The sequence below is a fragment of the Ornithodoros turicata genome, chromosome 5 (genome assembly GCF_037126465.1).
Source record: "Ornithodoros turicata isolate Travis chromosome 5, ASM3712646v1, whole genome shotgun sequence".
Classification (NCBI taxonomy): Eukaryota; Metazoa; Arthropoda; class Arachnida; order Ixodida; family Argasidae; genus Ornithodoros; species Ornithodoros turicata.
In genome coordinates, this window is record NC_088205.1 from 56,065,894 (window position 1) to 56,087,697 (window position 21,804).

At 44.6% G+C, this 21,804-nt stretch overlaps 1 protein-coding gene across 3 annotated transcripts in view; it reads right to left on the reverse strand.

The window, feature by feature from the left end:
- The window catches only part of LOC135394479 (dachshund homolog 1-like), a 238,326-nt gene extending 218,902 nt beyond the window's left edge, over nt 1-19,424 (reverse strand). For all 3 annotated transcript variants that reach the window (XM_064625236.1, XM_064625235.1, XM_064625234.1), the window contains exon 1: nt 18,690-19,424. In XM_064625236.1, coding sequence (XP_064481306.1) covers nt 18,690-19,267 — 578 coding nt within the window. In that variant the 5' untranslated portion in view covers nt 19,268-19,424. The remainder of the gene's footprint in view (nt 1-18,689) is intronic.
- Nucleotides 19,425-21,804: the final 2,380 nt, after the last annotated feature.

Consider the following 21,804-nt stretch of genomic DNA (forward strand, 5'->3'; position numbering starts at 1 on the left):
TCCGAAAGTTATTTATACTTTTGTATGTAATACTTCCCTATGTACAATTTATTAAAATTGGTATTCTAATAAAATATATAGTTTAGTTCACATTTCGGCACATTTCGGCTAGGCATGTGCAAATTTTGTCAACAAATGTGCTAGCGATCGCAAACGCGCACATGTTAAAGCCTCTGATCATGTTAAAGCCTCAGTTGTCTCGCGACGCGTAAAGCCAAGAAATATTATTATACTAGTAAAGCTTCAAAGTTTGGTATGGCAAAGTATGCCCTTAAAACACAACTTCACCACCTCTGCTAAACGGGTTTTTAAACCTAGAGAGCGTTGCGTGTGCACGTGATGTGTGCACGTTGCGTGTGCAAAGCGCCGCTATAGGCCTCTGGGTGTTACTGAATGTTCTTTTCCGGTAGAGCCGTCTTCCGATCCGGCTGTTTACAGCCTTAAATATATATATATATATATATATATATATATATATATTAAGGTTCATGTGGGTCCAACCAACCGGAGAGGAGGGTGGAGAACGCGAGAAGCACTGAGACGTGTGGTAGGAGCGCGGGAGCGCCACATTCCGCAAAAGGAGATGTCCCGTTTAGTAAACAGGAGCGCGCTCCATGCGCTCCGGAGCCGCTACTTAACGCACCCAATGATACCGTTATCACTCCAGACTTGTGTGGAAATTGCCACAAAAAGGCGTACGCCTCGCTATCTCTTCGACTAAGAGGAGATGACCCTATCATTCGTGACGATGGTTAGCGCATATCGCGCTATGCGGCGAAGTTCTTGTTTTGCAGTGCGGTTATGGTAATTGTCACAAAAAGGCGTATGTACCGCGCTTTTCACAACTCAGAAGTGATAACAGTATGATTCTGAGCACTGGGTGGCCTCGAGCGTGTTATGCGGTGAACTTCTTCTTTCGGGGGCATACTTCCCCACACCACCGCAAAACTCTGAAGCTATAATATGTGCGCGTTATGAGATTGCTAATACATTTCTTGTTCACATTTGCGCATATCTAGTTCTCGAATGTTTCGAAGTGTAAACTAAATATATATTTTTAATTACAATCCAGAAGTTCTTGTTTTAGAGTGTTCGTGTAAAAAAAAAGGGGCGTACGCCTCCTGTTTTCAACAAATCAGGGAAGAGAGGAGATGTTTCAAACAGAACTTCACCACATAGCACGGTGGAGTTCAGCCATTGCACGACACAATTTTCAATAAATGATGGGAAAGGGAGATGTCATACGGGACGATGGCTGGCTGGCACCGTGTTTTGTTGTTATCACACCATCTCATCTCATCTTGGCTACAGTCGTGACGCAGCCCACATACGTGAGGCCGACAACGGCAAGCCGGTTTTCGTCACCACCACCACCACCCCTGTTGCAACAGACAACGTGAGACAACTGTGAGGCCGATAACGGCGAGCTCTTTCACCACCACCACCACCACCATCTGTTTGAACGGCGACAGAAAATTTGTTCTCAATGAGATAGTTGTTACACAGCACCCTCGGATCCGGGAAACCTGCAAAATCCCTGTCTATCTAGATCTCCCGTTGAAAGGACTTTCCCGCAATACACGAACCCTGCTCTTGAGGTTGCGAACAGGAAGCGCTTTCAGGAAGCAGACACTGTCAGCAAACCGAAACCATCGAGCACATCCTGATTCATTGCAGGGCCTATATGCTGTGGTGCGGGACAAATACATTGGACATTGCAGGAATTGCACGCTGGATGACGTCCTCCATCCCAGAGGCGCTTCCACGGAAAGACGTTCAAAAACTCGCAGCCTACTCTGCTTCCTCCAGGAATCTGGACTCGCCCAAAGACTATGAGATAGAGTTTCTTTTTGCTCACGGGACCCCTGACCAAGCTTGAGCCTGGCAGTGACCGACCTTTAATGACTGTCATCATCTCAACACCTCATCTCATATCATATCACCTCATCTCGTCTGGGCTACAGTCCTGACGATGCCCACATGAGTGAGGCCAACAACGACAAGCCGATCCCGTCACCACCACCACCACCCACCTGTTTGAATAGTGTATATATACCTTCGTTGAAGGAATGTGCACAAGAACCAAATGGCGGTAGAGAGCCTTTATCTTTAATCTCGCTAAACCCACAGACGTGGCATGCGTTCTTACCTTTCTTTTGGCAAAGTTTGTATTTTGATGCAGACCCCACCACATACAGCGATGCCGCCGGAAATCTCCGAAGCAAGATTTTTACAGCATCAGAGCAAAGTTTAATAACGGGCGCTGAGAATCAAATTTCTCGAAGTGTCTTTTTTTTTTTTTAAAGCAGCGTATCGTTATCTAGGAAACTATACCATTATATGTCATATGACCATCGCAACATTGCGGAGATGATCGCGTTTTACTTGCTTACAACTATAGTTGCAATTGCTGCGGTCTCAATTTACAGTACGCGGCGCGTCCATAACCAGTCGAAGCTGCATAGGTTTCAGTGTACGTCATACGGACGTTTCAAACTCAGTGAAAACCTCCGTCTCAGAGCAACGTGACACATGGACCACATGGTGCTACAAATGGCCGTAGATGTCATTAATTGTACGAAGAAATGTTGTGAGGACAGCGTCGGCCTGCATGAGAACGGATACACCGAACCAATACTCACAGAAACGGGAAATGGCCCGGCGGACGACAGAGTCAAAGCAGGAAACCCCCCGGTTGCCCTAATGGATCACTCTCCGTTTCCTGTGAATTCTCACAGCAGTTCGCACTCACTCGTTCTCGAGACACACACACACACACCACTTAGTTATACATTAGCTTCCTCATGCATAAACATATGGCGTTAATCTGCCACATTCCCTCTTTGGCGTCAGGAAATAGCGGGCGGTGGGCTGGGCACAGACATGTGGTGCAACGCTTCCAATTATTGTTAAAGAGTTAGAATATAGAAAAGGCTATACCTCGCTTAGCTACGCCGATTCGTCAGTCGATAACAGCATACCAGTCGATCATATTATATCTCGAATAACGGAAGCATCACCCGATCAATTGGCTGGAGAGAACGCCGTCCGAAGTGCCGCGTGATCTTTCCAGTTAGTTTGAGTTTCAATATATATATATATATATATATATATATATATATATATATATAAAGGAAACACGCACAGGTGGTGCGTGCCAATGATTCAAGGGGGTTCCTAGCTTTAACACTATAACTCAATAATAGTACATGAACTAATATTGACCATCGTGTACGAATCACTGCGCGCTATATACTGTCGGCTATTACGCAATTGCGAAGCGAACCCATGCACAGCCAAGTTGGAACACACACACACACACACAGACCGATTATTCTGACCATGCCCCGAAGTCAATTCTCCCCGTACGCATTTATACAGCGGCGGAATGAAGCGAAGAATGGCTCTATCCCGTGTTTTGTTAATCAGAGTGATAGAGGCCAGACCAGGCCACCGCCGGTTCAAAGCCAAGCCTTCGCGCACATTAAAGAGAAGAGATAAAAGCGACATAAAAACCTATAGCACACAAATACACACGCTTTCTATGCTGCGTTATCTGGTCGTAATGAGCATGGGAGAGGAGGAATCGCACAGATGAAATCGTACTATTAAATAATGCCCGTAAAAAGCGGAATAAAAGCTAGAGCGAAATAATGACCTCGAAATGATGAAGGGGAGGTAAGTGTTCGTTTGGGTAATTGCTGGATCTGGAAAAGGTTGTACAACAATCGCCGGGAAGAAAGTAATGAGCTGAACGATATAATGCTAGCCACTGCATACTGAGGACAGGCATAGATGTGTACTGTGATTGGGAGTCGGGTGCGTTTGCTTTGTCAGGTACTATATGCGTGCGAGATTGAGAGGATAAGAGAAACCGCTTCCTTTCCTTTTTTCAAGAAGGACCTTCAACGAGCATAGAAGGTTAATTACGAATTGTACTCACAGTGTCAACGATCGCGATATTATCATGCTATCGAACTCAAATTGTGAAAACGGCAAAATGGCGCTACACTCTTAAAAATGAACTTCACCGCATAGCACGCTTCTAGCCAACCATCATCTCGAATGATAACGTTATCTGCTCTGATTTGTTGAAAACGGGAGGCATACGCCTTTTTTTGTGACAATTATGAACAGCATAAGTGTCACAAAAAAGGCGTACGCCTCCCGTTTTCAACAAATCAGGGTAGATAACAATATCGTTCGAAATTATTGTTGGCTAGGAGCGTGCTATGCAGTGAAGTTCAGGGAGGCTAAGTTCGTTCAGTGCGGAAATAACTTGATGAGTCGAGATAAGTAATCGGGAGGCACATATTGGACAGCGTTGCGCATGGTGCTCCCTGCTGTCCAATAGACGCGCTCTGGTTGTTTTTCTCGACGCATCAAGTTATCTCTGCACTGAACGAACTTAGCCTGCCAGTTCTAACAGTGTATTTATGATGATTTCTTCTTCTTCTTATCTTTTTGGGGTGGCAAGTCCTTGGGACAGATGTCTCTGTGTAGATTGTTCACCATAAATGTTTTATGTTGTCTAATGGTATGTGTTATTGCCTCAAATATTTGATGCCATTCAGTGCTGGAACTGTTTAGTGTGTACGTATGTACACTCTAAAAACAGAGCTTCACCTCATAGGATGCCCCAAGCCAGTCATCATCTTGAATGGCAACGTTCCCTCACGTGATTTTATGGAAATGGAGGGGCGTACGCGCCATTTATTGTGGGAATTATGAACAGCATAATACCGCAAAAATGGCGTACGCCCCCCCCCCCCCCGTGTGTGACTCGGGATGATACATGGGGAGGGTGTGTGGTGATGTTAATGTTTAAGAGTATAATCTGTGTTTAAATGTTTGCATCATTGTTGTCCCACACGAAAAGTCTTCTGCGGTATAGTGGTTATCACGCGTGCTTCACACTCAGTCATTGGTTCCATCCAGAATGCAAACAAGTGTATGTTGGTATGCCGTGTTGAACATGGTGCATTGAACTGACTGTACATGGACTCCTTTGTTCGAACTGGACCATTTGTCAACAACAACAAAACTTTATTTAAATTATGCTGAGTGGGCAGTTTCATCGCCATCGCCATGTCGCAGTTCTACGTTCCTAGTGTCGTAGTGCCCTAGTTCCTAACGATGGACGTTAGCACTGCCCACTATTACGCGTAACTCCCGTCTAAAGAAATGCCAATGATTAGGATGATTCCCAGTAGAAGAATTCAGTCTCTTTACTTGTTTCAATAAATAAATAAATAAAAAATCAGAAGGATAGCCACGATCACGTTGGTATATCGAGCGGCTCCTCCCAGAAGCTTTTGCTTCAACGTATACACCCACAGTATACCTTTTGCAGTTCCTCCAACGTGTTTACCACACATTAAGTTTAAAGATAACGGGCCTATTTTCGTTACCGCCTACATTTTCGTTACTGTGGCATTTCCAGTTTCGTTTCCCATTTCTGATACCAGCTTACGTTACGTTTCTGTTTCGGGTAACGGAGCCGCTGTTATGGTGATGTGAGTAGACAGCCCTTTCAGCTCTGTCAGCACGCGTTTTTGCCTAAGTGGTGATTCGTAGTCACGCATACACACTTCACAAGCAATTTCACTTCTATGGGATACGTGCAGCTCCCGGTATTAAAAAAAAAAGATGTTGGAACATGTTTTCGTCTTGTATAGAGTGCCGTGGCTGAGCATCTGAGCTATAGACGGACGTAGCCAGATTTCCTTCCATCAAGGTCGCATCCACAGGCGGACGCTATCATCAGTAAACAATACTACCTTGTCAATGTGAAATAATAAAAAGAGCAAAATCGTAGGCTCGCGTCCTATATCGTCCTATGTGGTGGGGTCCGAGTTGTGTGCCTTTGCATGTTTGTGCATCGTGAGTTATGCGAACTGGGCACCAGCTATCGAAGGATGCATCCTGAAGATCCCATACTGCGCATTCCATGCTCTTGTGGAATTTATGCCGTCTGTTACAGGGAACAGAGTCCTCAGGAAAAATCGCTCATGTCGTCGAATAGTAGTACTATAGTCATTACCTGAATTCAACAGCAGACGATCATCTGGTCCGTGTAATGGAGGAACATGGTATGCATTTGCGTTTCCAGTTCTGATTATACGTTTCTACTTTACGTTTCTTCCTGGTTTAAAGATAAAGCGGGTCAGGCACGCAATGACTGGAGTCTGTCAAGGATGAGTAATAAATATGTGCTGACACATCACAATCAACTCACAACACAATCAACCAATCAACTTACGTCCTCTAAGGCCTCCTCGCGTGCTTTACAGCAAATTGACCTATTGTGCATAACACAAAAAGGTATATAGAGGTTTCGCTATACCGAAGCTGTATCCGCGGAGACGACAAAGAACGCGAGGGCAACTAATATATCTCGAGCAACGAACCGCAAGAGGATGTCTTTCCTGATCTAAGTAGGTAGAGCGTGTATAGACATAATGTTTCGTTCCGTGGAAGGACCTCCTCCTCCTCCACGTCAATACTCGGGGAGCAATAACAAACGCAGAATGACCATTCCTCCCATTTGGCAACGCAGCCGATTGCAGTTTCTGGCGGAGCCGTTCACGACTTAAACCTCTGACCTCCCTCCGAATGGCAAAGACAAAGGCAACGAGTTCTTCATCATGGCGCAGACACGTTTTTTCCTCTCAGCCCAGATTCGGCAGGTATAGAGAAGAATGGCTGTTTCACTGGCAACCGAGAAGCCGGATTTTCTAGAAGACGTCGACGCGGGTCGTTTGCGAGGATGCACGTGTTGCACGGCTGAAAGTGCATCAGCGTGCAGGATGGCTTAAAAGTGCGGATTCTAAGACGTCTTTTCCAGTATCGCTGTGTTGTTAGTTTTTCTGACTGCATGGATCACATCACAAAGGCACCGTTTACGTTGGCATCGGTGCTAGGTCCCTGGCCAAAATTCACGCAGCACTGTCACACACAGCGTTTCTTCTGGAATGGCTAAGGGACGCTCGACTCCTTATGGTTCCTTAGTTAAAGCGGGATTCATATACGCTGACTTTCGTGCCATTGTGCACTGACATTTTCTGGCCGGCTTCATGGCATGCAAAGGACTGGATGTATAGTATTGTTACTCATCCATTACCTCATCATTTCATATCGTAAGTAGTGTGCCCTCTGGTAGCTGCCGCAAATTAAGTGGCAGACTTGCTTACTCATTGTCACAGCATAGTGATATGTTTGTTGTTGTTGTCTCTAATCGGAATGGTGGTGTACTAATATTCATAACTATTAGAAGCTGCTGTGATCTAAGAACCATATGATGTTCCATGACGTAACACGATAATGGTTTTTGGCACAAAACATACTTCGATCATTAACACAGCATTCTGTCATATATTGTACGCGGTTATCACTCTTAAATTCTGAACACCCTCTTCGGTGGAAATGGGGTGTAATTTGAGTGTAAATCATTTTGCACACCCCTGTTGAACCCTTCTGGGCAAAAAAGTTTGTATAGGGTGTGTGATCTGTGGCTCCTGGTGTAAAAAGGGTGTAACTGAGAGCAAAATGTTTAACATTGTCGTGGAATATGAATGCCGTGTACGTTGAGTCTTAATTTTCCCTCGTACCAAAACCAGTAAGAAACACAGACGTTATGTTGATGGTGAGTTGATACTCCAAGCAATTCCTCACTTCAGTGTTTTTTGTGTATATAATCAAATTAAACTTAGACACCTCACCCTTCGTTTTGACCGGAAGTCGAGCAGGGCTATCGAATTTGCAGACGCTCGCAAGACGAGCAATGTATATGGTATTTCGTGTTTGTGTCTGTCCCTTCGTGTTCCCTAGTCTCGGGGTTTTACATCATGTATATGGTATCTGTTTTTCTTAGAAAGGAAATGCCTTTCTAAGTGAGTTTTTTGTTCGTTATCCCATTTATGTGATGTTTCAAATTTATCACTAAATTTAAGCGCGTATAACTTTATCTGTTATCAGACCGTATATTGGTTCAATATGGCACCAGTTCGGAATTCCTATATTGGGAGAATATTTGTCCTCAATGCATAACATTTTCATGTTATGCATTTACTTTGGCTGATATGCATGATACACGCACTATGGAAACAGAGCTGCGCACGTTACGCCATTGTTTAAGGGTGTTGATTTACACCATCAGTTAGTTACCAGTCAGGTATCAGTCAGTTACGCCCCAGACGGTGTTGAATTAGGACCTCTCCTGGAGGGTGTACATCCATCTTAAGGTGTTGATTTACACAAAAAAAGTAATCAGTTAGAGTATCGTCCAATTACACCGAAAAAGGTGTATAAAATTTAAGAGTGTACAGCCAAGCGGGGGGGGGGGGGGGGATATAGGTTTATTGCAAAACAAAACAAAAAAAAACACGAAAGAGGGGAAAGGTTAGCCTGGCTCCAGAAGCCGACTTGCTGCATGCTCCTGCTTGCCATGCAAGCAGGAGTGTATATTGTGCTAGCTACCAAGGAGTTTTAGCAAGATGGCGGAATAAAGAGTGGAGCGTGAAACTGACGGTGCGAGACTTCTATTGCGTGCTAAACAACACAACACATTCGTAGCCTGCTTTGAAAATAACTAACATAAAGTATAGGGAAATTCTTCCTGAAGGAAACCCTAGTTAATGCTGGTTCTATTTTGTGACTCAGGCTTTTTGGGATATAATGATCTGCATAAAAGATTGTGGTGCCCAGAGCGGTTCGCGGCTGTCCCTTTTGTTCCATTACTTCCTTTTAGTTTATCTTGCATTTAAAGTAATTTAGCTCCCTTTGTAAGTATCCTCAAACAGGACAAGGCAACTCCCAGTCGCAAAGAACCACCACAGTCCAGAACATTCTCCGGAAGCTCAAGCTAGCGTTCGCACGGTTCGTAAAGCAGACGTCGAAGAACAAAGAATATACCAGTTTAGTTTAGGCCAACAGTCTCCCAGTCTTAGGCCATCAGTCAGGATCTTGTGTACGAACTGACGTATATAGAGCTGGTGACATCGGGTGCTTACTGTTTCAAGGGTAATGACGAAGTGGAAGGAACAGCGCAGACGTCCAAAAACACGACCGAGAAGGCAACTGGCTTTGCCTTTACCGGCACACAGTACGACGCCTGGAGCCGATGGATACGCGCTCCTGGAAATTGTCGTCCGAAGACATCTGTGAACAACCCTTCCTGCGATGGATGCAGCGGCGTTAAAACCTAACTGGAAGTATAAGGACGTCTACAGGGAACAAAAGGCCAAGGAAGCTGCAAGACAAGCAGCCGCCAACCGCATGCCGGCTGCAAGGAACACATCTTCAATCAGCCCAGGGTTGGAACCACACAGCGTAGGATGGTGCTGGGACAGGCGAGAGAGCCCAGATCTCTATGTTGTACAAACAGAGTGGGACGGTGATACGCACAAAAGGGCATCCCCTAACGACTGGACAAGCTGCAAGCGTGGAGAAACAAGCATATGTGGAGACAACTGCCAGAAGAGGGGTGCCAACACTTAGTGGAAGAGAGACCTCTGGTTGGAATTCGGTATTGAAAAATAAGAAGGAGGTGTAATGTGAGCACCATGACATGTGCGTCGGAGCAGAGTGTGGATTTACTCTGGCTTTTGGTACTCGATTGTGGGTAAATGGAACGAACGGTGTCCTGTGTACTCTTCAGTTCCTGTTCCCTATAGCTCGACAACACTACATTAGTTGAACCGTGGCTACGAGACATTAGAGAGTTTGAGTACACTGTCCGCTATCGTCTTTCGTATATGTAAGGGCTAGGGTTGGTGGTTCTGCGTACTGCGCGAAGCTCTCATTCTGTTATGAGCGTGCACAAAACCATCAACGCTATACCTCACGTATGCAAAGGCGATAGTGTACGATGTACTAAAACTTTGTGTTATTAGGAGTAAAATTATTAAAGTTCTAGACTGGGTCATCAAAACCAACTGCGACGAAGATATTGATTTTTTGGTTTTCCCAAGAGTGCCTCGAAGATAGGGTTTGGGAGCGGAAACGGTGACGGAAACAAGACATCGTTAACAATCCTGACACGGCGGAAAACGAAAACAAAAAGGGAAACGAAAACGTTTTCGTTTCCATTCTACAGGAAACCGAAACGGAAACGAAATCAAAGGGAAGTACCGATGACGGAAACCAAATCGAGCTAGAAGCTCTTTCTTACGCAGCATTCAAAGCAATGGTACCTCGTGACTAAGATCGTATTAACAGTGCGAGGGACACTGCAGCTGACAGAGAAATCTCAGTAACGGGCTAACAACAAGTCACCTCGATCCAGGTTGGCGGCAGTGCGGGCACAGTACAATTACAATGGTTTACTGCGACCATGTGCATCAAGAATGCATGTGGTTTAATTGTGGTTGGGTTAATTGGTGCAGCAGGCTTGCAAGGAGTGGCGGTCCAAAGACGGGAGGAAGGGGTAGATCGCCCCTTACTCTCATTCGCCCCCAAACTGCGGCGATTTTTATAGTCCCGCTAAATCTCATAAAAAAATCTCTCCGACTAAATCTCGTAACTTCAGGAGCTTACCGAATCTATTTTTTAAAATTCCGTGTAAGCGCCGCGAGGCAACTGTGGCTATGAGCGGCGCACAGATGTGGACAGATGGAGAGAGGGCAGCAGGAAGGAGTGGGGGACTTCAGGGGGAATCGACTTCAGGGGGAACGACAGACTTCGTCTGGACAGTCTTCAGGAAACCCAGGGAAAACCTCAAACAGCACAGCCGGTGGTAGGATTCGAACCCACCACCTCCCAGTCTTCCGCACGACCTTGGCTACCACCAACAAGCGGGACACCTCAACCCACTCGGCCATGCCGCTGGCCTTTCTGAATCTCTGCCATTGCAATCAATGTGTCTCAAAACCGTACTCACCCAGAACATTGTTTCTCTTTGTGAAGCGGAAGTATCATAATATTAATTTCTAGTCTGGAGAATTATGACGTCATAGCAATAGGCAACATGTCTGGCAACAATACTCCCCGAATGTCGATTTCTGTCTCCTCACCACAGCCGCTGGCAGACGTCCAAGGTTGGGTGAACTGCGGAGACGGTCGCGCTGTTGCCAGAAGAGAGACCACGAATGTCGCGACGACATTTACTGCTCTTTGATCATCCGAAAGTATACAATTTTACGGGATCTTTGGAAAATTCGTGGAAGCGCGTAATGTTCCAAGACGGTATTTATATTTTGCTTACTGATTCTTTGGTCAAAGTTGACGGAAAATAAATATATTTAAATTTTTATCCGTAAAGACTTTACTTCTTTTAGTTGACATCCAGGATCACTACTAAATTATTCACAAATTTCGTATTAAGATCTTTAGTGTATGTATAACTTCTGGAAGAAGAGGGTTTTTCTTTTTTTTCTTTTTTTTTATTATAAAAGAATAACTCGTGTGCAGATCGCAGAGCTTCTGCTTACTGTACGTCGCTATGAAAACCTGGAAAGGATACTAGAAATACCGTAGCGCAGCTTCGGAGCCGTCGTTATGTATCGAAAACAGCTCGGAAACGAAAACGGAAACTAAATATGGCTTCAAAAACTGAATTGGAAATCAGCACAGAGAGAGAAAAAAGGGTGGTGGAAACGAAATCGAAAACAAAGAGGCGAGCTTTTTATGTACCAGAAACAGAAACTGAAACTCTGATATTTTCGGTAATCAATGCTGCGCGATGGCTCATGCATCGCACCACTGTATTGACGTGCAGCTATTCGTTCAAAGCGCTCCACGACGCAACGTAATACGTTTACGAAAGATATGCTCCAAACTGAGAAGACAGGCAGCATTTGTGCAAAATAGTCCATTGCCAGCTGGAGCTCGTCGACCGACCACGAATATACCTTATCGTTTCTATAGCGTTTCTCATTGCTATACCAAATAGACCTTTTTACAAAAGCAAGCGCCGCTAATGGCACGCAAGAGCTCATGGGAATTTAGAGCGCCTTAGAGCATTACGAGACGGCCAGAGACAGAGGCAGAAGTAGAAGAACAACAACATCCCCGTTTTGCGCAGCAGCAGCGTCAGCCGAGGGTAAACCATAGCCCGATAAGCAGACGACGGAGCACTGTCCCTCAAAGTTTCCATGTTGCTTTGCGCCGCGCGCTTGGTAGCGCGCGCATCTTTTCAAAATCGTCTATTGGGCAACATTACTTGACGCCGATGTACCACGTCACGCCACTTTGAACGACAATTGCAGTAACCCATAGCGCCAGAAGAACACACGTGATCTGGGGTAGCCGGCCCTCGTGATGAGGGCTACAATCCCCATTTTTTTCTTTCTTTCAATCAATCAATCAACACACATTCTCGATTTTCTTCATCTTTCTGTCGTCTCCTCTCATTTTCGTTCTCCTGACTTTCACTCCCCTTTCGACCGAGGGCCTCATGTGCTACACATCGTCCAGCTGGATTTAAATCGGAGCGCCATATCTTCACTGTCACACAAAACCGTACATAGTACCTATCGTATACTATGCAATCGTTTAGTTTGCATCCCAAAAGTGCCTCATAGCGTACTTGCGCTCGTAATGCCATTTTGCATGATCGCCAACCAGGCCCAAACAAGATTCGAGCAAATGCGTGCGAACAATCTATGGAAGTCCCATTAATTACCGTGGTTAACGAAGCACACTGTTCGTCCCCTCCCCCGATATTCTAACCCTTATCGACGGTTAAATTCCTCCGTCAGACTTCCCCGTTCTCACATTCCAGAAAGTTGAAACAAAACTCTCGTCCCCAGCTACTAAACTCAATTTCCTTTCGGGGTCTACACTGCATCACCGGTGGCCCATTGACTCAGGTGTCTCCGATCTGTTCTGCTGGAATGCCTTTCAATCAAAGTTCCTTTCGGGCAAACGCACACGAGAGATTGCGCAATAGATGATAGAATAGATATCTTGGAAACGATAGAGGCCCTTCTTAGGGATAAAACTCGATATCGTGCGCGGAAACTATTCAAATTACGTTTTCACGCTAATGGGGGAAAAATTGAATTTCCGCGAATTGTACGTGATATGCTATGAGGTGTCAATACTGGAGCTTTTTGCTTCTTTCATATACAAATAAACTACTGTTTTATGCGAGGCCGTCATTGGTGCCGCCGGGCGTAAACATGCGGCGTTATACCAGTATATACGCAATGCCCCTCCAAGACGTAGATATCGAGCTTGTACATTATGCTGTGCAGGCACTTACTAATAGAAAATGATACCATATTTCTTTTGAATACTATAGCACATATCCCCCGCCAAAGTCCCGAAGATAAGCTATTTTCCGTAGAACTGATAATGTTTCACGATCATATTAGTGTCATGAGAGGATGACTCATGAAATGACCCTTTGCAAGGCTGCTTTATTATTATTGCTGTTATTCATCCAGCTCGTTAAAGAGCATTTTACCAGGTCCTCCTCCTCAACAGTATCAATGAATATAATTCTCTCTCTCTCTGCATATATATATATAAAAGTGAAATAATAAGACTTGGACTACAGATCACAGGAACGTTAACAAAAACTAATTTATTTAATGGGCAATTTAACACGTAGATTATAAAAAAATTGGTAGACGTTTCGACAGTGGCACTGTCTTCGTCAGGATAAAAAAAGTTTTTTGTCCTGACGAAGACAGTGCCACTGTCGAAACGTCGACCATTCTTTTTTTAATCTACGTGTTAAATTGCCCATTAAATAAATTAGTTTTTGTTGACGTTCCTGTGATCTGTAGTCCAAGTCCTATTATTTCAACTTTTATTCAACTTCGTAGCCGTCTGATATATTAACCTATTTGTTCAAAAAGGAAAAAAATAGCTAGAGCTCTTTGGCTGCACGTATAGCATATGTTTGTAACTCAAACGTCGCCACGGGCGTCGCCAGGCGACGTTTGAGCTACAAACATATATATATATATATATATATAATTTCTAGAATAGCTTCGGCTATTTTTCGTTTGTATATAATTTCTAATACATGTATCTAATAAATCTAGTTCAATATACGTTGCAATTCTATCGTTGTACATTGCGCTACAGATATCTGGCACCAAGTACAGAAATATTTGTGGGTACTCTAGAGGGTCTGGAGCACATTCTTCTTCATTGCCCGACTACCAACCTTCCCGAACCGCACTCTCCGGGTCTCTTAATCAGCCGGACTCTCGCCCCTTTCTCTATCAAAATTGTTTGTTCCCTGGCCAAATCGAGCCCACCAACGCTCTGCCCTCAAAGCTCTTTTGACCTTTTTGGACACAATAGGACTTCGATCCTTATTGTGAAGGGCTCATTATTTCATTCCCTATAACACCACCAGCGATGGGGTAGAGTATCGCCCCTGGCGAAGAAACTCCCCATTCCTCATCTTTAAAATAAAGTTGTTGTTGTTGTTGAAAATTTGCGGGGAAGGTTATAAGATAACCAGCTGGCAATGTGGACAGAGAATTAATTCCAAATGGAACATCTCCCAGCACCGCTATGACCTGTACATAGTACAGATAACGAAACGATAAATGGTGAAAAGAAAGAAAGAAAAAATCTAGGATGCACCCACATCACAGACACAAAGCCCAAGCAGCTAATCCTTTCAATAAGCCACACGTCCAAAGCGCTGTTGCATCGGAATGTCATTGAAACACCACAAGATAACTTGTAATCTCAAATAAAGTTCATCTCATAAAAGGCATCTCAAAATAAAGTTGCTGTTGTTCTTGTTACTCGTTGTACTATCGGGCGATGCGTGGTGATCCATCAAAGACGCCCTCGCACTCTCGAGCTGACCCTCACCCATACTTGCGGTATTCTTGCCTGAATCATATTCGACACCGTGAATATCCTTATATCTAATGACTGCTTTACTTTACAATGACAAGTATAAAAATTAAACGTCATTGAAGGAAACATTCATTGTGTTACTGCAACATTACTGCAGCTCGGACTACATAATCTATGCGAGAGAAAAAAGTGGATAAAATAATGAAACGTTAGGAACAGCGAATCTAGCGCGGCTTTACCATCATTAAGCAAATGCAGACGCAAAATTCCCGAACGTTCGAGAAATATTTACGGAGAACAGCCCCTCTGCAAGGGTTCGGACCAACACCTCCTAGATTATCGCCTTGGAGCCTCGGGTTTAAATAATAGGAAAATATATCTGATATATGCGGACATTGATTGATAGATTGGACATGTTTTCCTTCTATAGCATATATTTGCATATTCGGGAGTGCTTGTTTAGATGGTTTTGATTCACCAGTTGAATTTTGTCATTTCACCGGCTACGTGCAGACCACATGAATGTGTTCTCAAAATTACTGTGGTGTATTTGTACTTGATGATGATGATTATTCGTTTTTTATTGGCGCAGCGGTAACTATGACCATAATACGCCAAGACGGTGATAAAAAGTATTTGGACTTATATGAGGATCATTGCAATTCATAAAAAACGTTTCCGGGATAAATAATAATGACAAGGTTCACGACATGCAGTCCTTGAGCTGTGTCATTGTCTTTTCAACTATTTTCAGGACTACGACAAGACCACGACATACAATCCTTGAGCTATGTTATTTTCTTTTCAACTGTTTTAAGGACAACGACACGTCCACAACATGCAACCCTTGAGCTGTGTCATTTACATTTCAACTGTTTTCAACGCAGAACCTCAAGTGTGAGAGAACCATGAACTGTAATTCCAGGTAATTTTTATCCAGCGTTGACAACAGTCTTGTTACTGCCGGTGACTGACATCGACCAACACCGTATAGAATAGGTCGTGGCACGTTAATTTCAGGTAACGCCGGTAACGAAGGAATGGCTAAATAAGGGCTAAATAAGTCGATGGTCTGTTCCTACGAATTTTCATGGCACGAGAACAAAATAATAGATACTACCAAATGAATGTGTGAGCCAGTCACTGAAACAACTGTCCTGCCAAATAACTTCTGTAAATACATGGTGTTAGATGACCTTTCAGATTTTGCACCTCTGTACGCACGGAATAGCCTAGCGATATGATAATTAACGTTATCAAATAACATCATCAAATCAATCCTAACTGACTCTCAAAAATCACCGTGTACTGAAAAATGTAATGCATAATAGTTCAGCGAAAATAGCAGGTAACACGCAAAAATAACTGACACAACGAGGCATATCTTTAGATATGGTCGCGTAGGGATTCTCGATAAACGTTTTTGCGTATAGAGCTTCTTCCCAGTGGTTGACTACAACAATACGATAACTCGGAACCCAAGCACAACAGCTTGTCGATACTACGACGTTCTCCGCGTGAGAAACCTACTTACTGGCTTTTTCAGATAAGCCTGGAGATAAGCCTTATACCAGTACGTCAGGCGTATCACCCGCTGTACGGCAAATTTTTGAAAAATATAACAATAGAACAACATGCTTAATCTAGCACATGTGGAAGCGAAGAAAAGAAATGAAAGTGTTGTAGAATGCTACAGCAATAGAAAATATGGTTTTCATTTATCCCGCGTTTTCGAGGGAAAGTAAAGGTGTTATGTCGTGGGCTTACTTATACCCCTTATTTGTACTCTCAGATAACCCCTTACCCAATTATATGTGCAGTCCAAAACGTGTATCGTATTAATATAGTCGCAGGCGCATGATAAGTGCCCAATAGCAGAGTTTATACTGTATACTAGCTGGCACGCTTTGAAAAATGTAACGGCTCATAGGATAAATTACATCCACAATAAACAGCAGAACAATTAAAATAATAAGGCAATCACGCGTAGAACAATACTAATTGAGATATATTCATGATTCTGTGTTATTGTTCTGATGTGATTGTCCGTGTGCTAGCATTATATACAGTTAAAGTTCATTCATAACTAATTTAGGCTGCTAAGGGGACGACGGACAAAGAAGGCGACACACAACAGAAACAGCTTTATTCAAGCGAGTGCTTCGACATGTTCAGTAAAAATTATATTTAAAAAAACAGAAGTGGGAAGAAACAACGAAAGCGATCATCTTCAGTTTGTTTACTTCAGTGCACGCGACATCTGTATACCACAATCCCCTCATCCGTTCCGAATATGCGATAGGGCAGTGTACCGCCTCAGCGGCGGTGAATCGCCCACCTCATCATCATCCGAGGTATGTGTGTGTATGTGTGGGGGGGGGGGGGGGGGGGGTACCTAATACACTTTCGGTGGGCCAAAATATCCATTTGATTTTTCTTCAAATCAAATCAAATCGAGTCGGTGGGCGAAATTAATCTCCAGACCAACCACTGTGTTGTCTCTTATTATGATTCGCGGCGTAAAACCATGAATTATCCCTCGGAACACCTGTACGAAGTAATTGCAGTTTAACCAGGCTTTTCGACATTTGATTCCCTCATTTCGTGCTGCAGTATAAGTCGCAACACACTTCTACGCAAGCACAGAACGTAATCTGTCCTATATAGATGATACGCAGCACAAAGTCAACACACTAAGCAAGATAATGCAGAGGCCACATGGTTTACACATAAAATGCAAAAGCTTACCTTTGACATGCATGATATGCACCCTTGTATTTACATAAACGTGATAACACACCGTCGCGGTTCAAAGGCAAAGCCCTTATCTCAAAGAGATAAACAAATGCAGACTCCTTCCAAAGAATATATGTATTGTCGCTTATCTACTGGTGTTATTGTTCTTACGGCAGCAGTTCTGTATTGCTTACATTGGTTCTTAGGGGCAATTACTCTTCGTATTTACAAAAACGATGTATGGACTTTAGAAAGAGTCTCATCATGTGAACATAAATTGTTAAATGCCGCATGTAAGGCTGTTTTCTTTTAAATTGCGAACAGAAAAACTTCTGGCAAGGGGAATAATTTCTCTGGATTTTCCACACCACTTCAGTTGTTTGTTCAGACGTCAAACACTTCCATGCAGTTGTTGTTGTTGTTCAAACGCTGGTACTAGTGCCAGCCCAGAAAACATTGGACCCCTTAAGTGAAACCGAAAAATACTTTTGGTAACCACGTGATATGTCTCATTGCCGTCGTATATGTGCATGCCCACTACCCGGTGGGACCGCGCATTCAACATACTATCAGTATAATGTCACTTTAACGCAGGCCATTCAGAGCAGTGTCTGAGGAGATTGAGTCATCAGCGTCCATACCCTGAAGCACGGAATTACGCGATAACAGAAGGTCATTGCTTCAGAATTTACTGCGGGATGAGTGTGACACAATATATTCTACTTTTTAGCTTGATGATGACACCTTCATAATGTGAAATTTATCTCAGACCATGTTATGTATCATGAACTATCATCACGTGTTGCGCATGCGTCACCATAACATGATTTGATATGGGGTAGAAACAAAAGGGAGAAATTCAATTCGTCGCCACGCGAAGTCTGCTGCTCCAATAATGCGCCGATGAGATGAGAAATCAAGAATTACATTGATCAGTCATTGAATTCACTTCGTATAGACTACGGTAACGACAGCACGTGTGACGGCTTGACAACATGGATGTTTATACACATCGCACACAACGTCATTGTCTGCTAACATTTCGCTCTCATAGTAAGATTGCGTAAGTGACAACCTTGGCGAGTTCTGGTGATTTGCTGTATCAAACACATGCTCCTTGGTAGCGAATGCCATGGCTAGACTAACCGGCCTCCGGATTTAGTATGATGGACGTCACTCACCTGGCAGTGGTGCAGTCCTTGTAGAGCGAATCAAAGTCCTTGCAGGACAGCAGCTTGCACCGGTTTACCCCCGGCTGAATGGCGCCCAGTCCGCGCAGGATACGCACTTGCTCCACGTTACAGACGATAGGAGTAATGTCCAGTCGCTTCAGCTTGGTGTAGACGGTGTGCAGTCCGCCCACGAGGTGTTTGAGGAACAGTTCAAAAGCCTGCGGCAGGCACAGCAGGTACTCCCCGTTCACGTAGAAGGCAGCCACCTTCGCACCGCGATAGTCGATGAGACGACAATCCGTCGCCGATGCGTCCGATGGAATGCCCGGAGGCGACGGAGGAGCACGCGGATGTGCGTAAGGTGGTCTGCCATTGAGTGCATGAAGAGCAGACGATGGGACACCGAAGGGTTTTGGACCCAAAGGAGGTGGTGGGGGAAGGGATGCCCCGATGGGACTCTCGGGGGTTGACCGCGAACCCAGACCGGACTTGGGGCTGCCCCGACCGGCAGGGTCGGGTGACGGTTGCGCACCAAAAGTCAAGGTCGGAGGTGACGGCGTAGCGCTACCGGTCGATGTCGCATCCATAGGAGAGAAAAAAACCGAAAAACAGCCTTCAGCGGCACATGTTACTCATACGACGGCTGCCGGCCGACGGGTTGCGGGAAACGAAAGCCTCGTACGCAATGGAGCCTTCCAGCGGTCGACTGCCTTCGCGTGCGAGGGGAAAGGAGGAGACGCGGGAAAGGGAATAGATGAGAACCTGTTTCGGCCGAGAGGGGGCGCGAGGGAGCCACGGTGATCCGGACGTCCTGGAGTGTCCGCTCTATGAGGGTAGGTTACGTAAAAAAGAGAGTGCAGGAGAGATAGGAAGAGAAAGAGTTGCGGAGGAGAAACGGACCAATGCGGTAAGCACGGGAGGGTAGGCGCACGTGCGACGAGGCGGTCCGGGTGGGCTGGGCCCGGGGCGGGACGTTCAGGGGGGTCCCCGATGATGAGGATGGCAAAAAACGTCACCGCGCAGTTCACTGTGCACGAGAAGGAATTGGAAAGGACTGTTTCTTCCTTCGGAGGTGGAGGATATGAATGTCGGAATGCGACGGAGGAGGGATACGGGATGGGTGAACGGAGGAGGGATGGGTGGGTGAATCCCGGGTCGCGCGCGTTTCGTTTTTCTTTCTTGCTTTTTTTGGAAAACTCGCTCGGGTTGGGTGGCGAAGAAACGTGAACTGGGAAATATTGAGGGTACTACTGTTTTGATTCAGTGATGTTAGAATAGGCCTATCAGTTGCGGCGTTTTGTGGGAACTTATAACACCGCTGTGGAGGTTATCAGCCGTGCTGGACCTCAACCTTTTGCAACCAATTAAATGTGTTTGTAAACAAAAAATACTATTAAAGAACAAAAACAATGGCTTCCAGTTCAACCTGACATGAACCACTGCCGCATTTTGTAAGGTATTTGTCACAATTCTCAGTCCTTATCGCTGAGGAGAGAAAAAGCCGTCTTGGTTGGCTGTAAATACGTCAACCATTACACGACGCTGGCACGCACAACGAACACGTGTCGAGGGAGAGTAGCATTTCTCTATGCCGTAAGAAAAATAGCCTATCTGTTGTAAGACACATTGAATGTAAGGCGCCTTTATTCTACTTGGGCTCCTGTAGCACAGTTTCCTCTTCTTCCACCTCGGGGTGGGTGACTACATCTGTCATGTCGAAAACAACAGAGACTGGGGTAGCTTAAATTTGTTTAGATATTTCTCGATTCCTATCCCCTTCTCAAATCGGATTGCGGAGTTGCAGCTGTGTTTGCGTGCGAGCAGTTGAAATCACTTGAGCCGACAGAGGGAGCGGCATTAATTGTGTTTCAGGTCATGTGTAAAGCATCTCGGACACAATCCAGGCATGTGCGTGCATGTCCAGCTGTGCATCTCACATAAGAATCAGTAGTACTTCTGGGTCATCACTGGGTACGGGAAAATACAGGCAACTCCTCTTCCTCTTTCACGGTGTACTCCAGAACCAGTCAGGAGTAAGTTACTTTAAAAAAGTAACTAAGTTACAATTACAGTCAGCTCGTAAAATAACTGACAACCGAGTTACAGTTAGAGTTACTCCTGTCAAAATTTGACTGGTTACAGCTACGAATACTACTTTGAAGTAACCTAGTTACTGTACAATTATCTTTTAGGAAAAACATGCCATAAACGAAGCAGTGTGTGGGGCACACATATGTGGCATGCGTCTCTTTTTCTTCGCATAACTTTTAGTTTTACTGTACGCGGTGGTCGACTATTTACGCGAACATTTAGTTACGTTGGTTGAAGAGAAGCTCGCGGCGTGCCATATGCTTGGAGCTTTTTAAAATTATTTTCTGATTTCTTTTTTTTTTTTTTGAAGAGCTACGTTTTTGCAGATGGGTTATATGGCCGTGGACGGACATTCTCGTGAAGAAAGTATCTAATTGCTGTATGAATAATTTCCTAAAATTCATTAACTCTTTAATTAGGGGCTTTCGGTGTAAAGTGAGATAACAGAATGGGAGACAACCTTCGTTGAAAGAGTTTCTATTTTAAAAAAAACCTGAAACGAACACGTGCGATAGCCGAATTTCGCGATGCCGAAACCGAAACCGTGCGCAGGGAGGACTGCGCTAATTCCACGGCAGGGGGTCGATGGAGATGATTGAAGTAGATGCTGATCTACTAACCCAACGAATCGCTCTGTGGCCCAGATAAGATACAACCGCCGATCGATTTTGCCAACAAGCCTTTCAAGAGCGCAGATGGACAATTGTATATGGAGTAGATGGCGGAACACAAGTTTACGGAGAATGTGAAGGTGACAACTCGACTGCAAATGTTTATTTCTGCCAGCGAAAATTTCTCTAAACAGAGAATTCCCCCAACAAGAGCGTGATGGGAGTTAATCAGCATAAGCGTCACACCATTCCTCTGCGTACGAGATGGCAAAATTCGTGGAAAGTACAGTTGGAAGCCTCGATGGCTCAGTCGCTACCCAAGCAGCACACAATATTGGGCCCATATTGGCTGGTCATTGGCGATACGGGTCCGATATGGGACCCGTTTCGCCAAGATTTTCCCCATATTGGCAATATGGGTC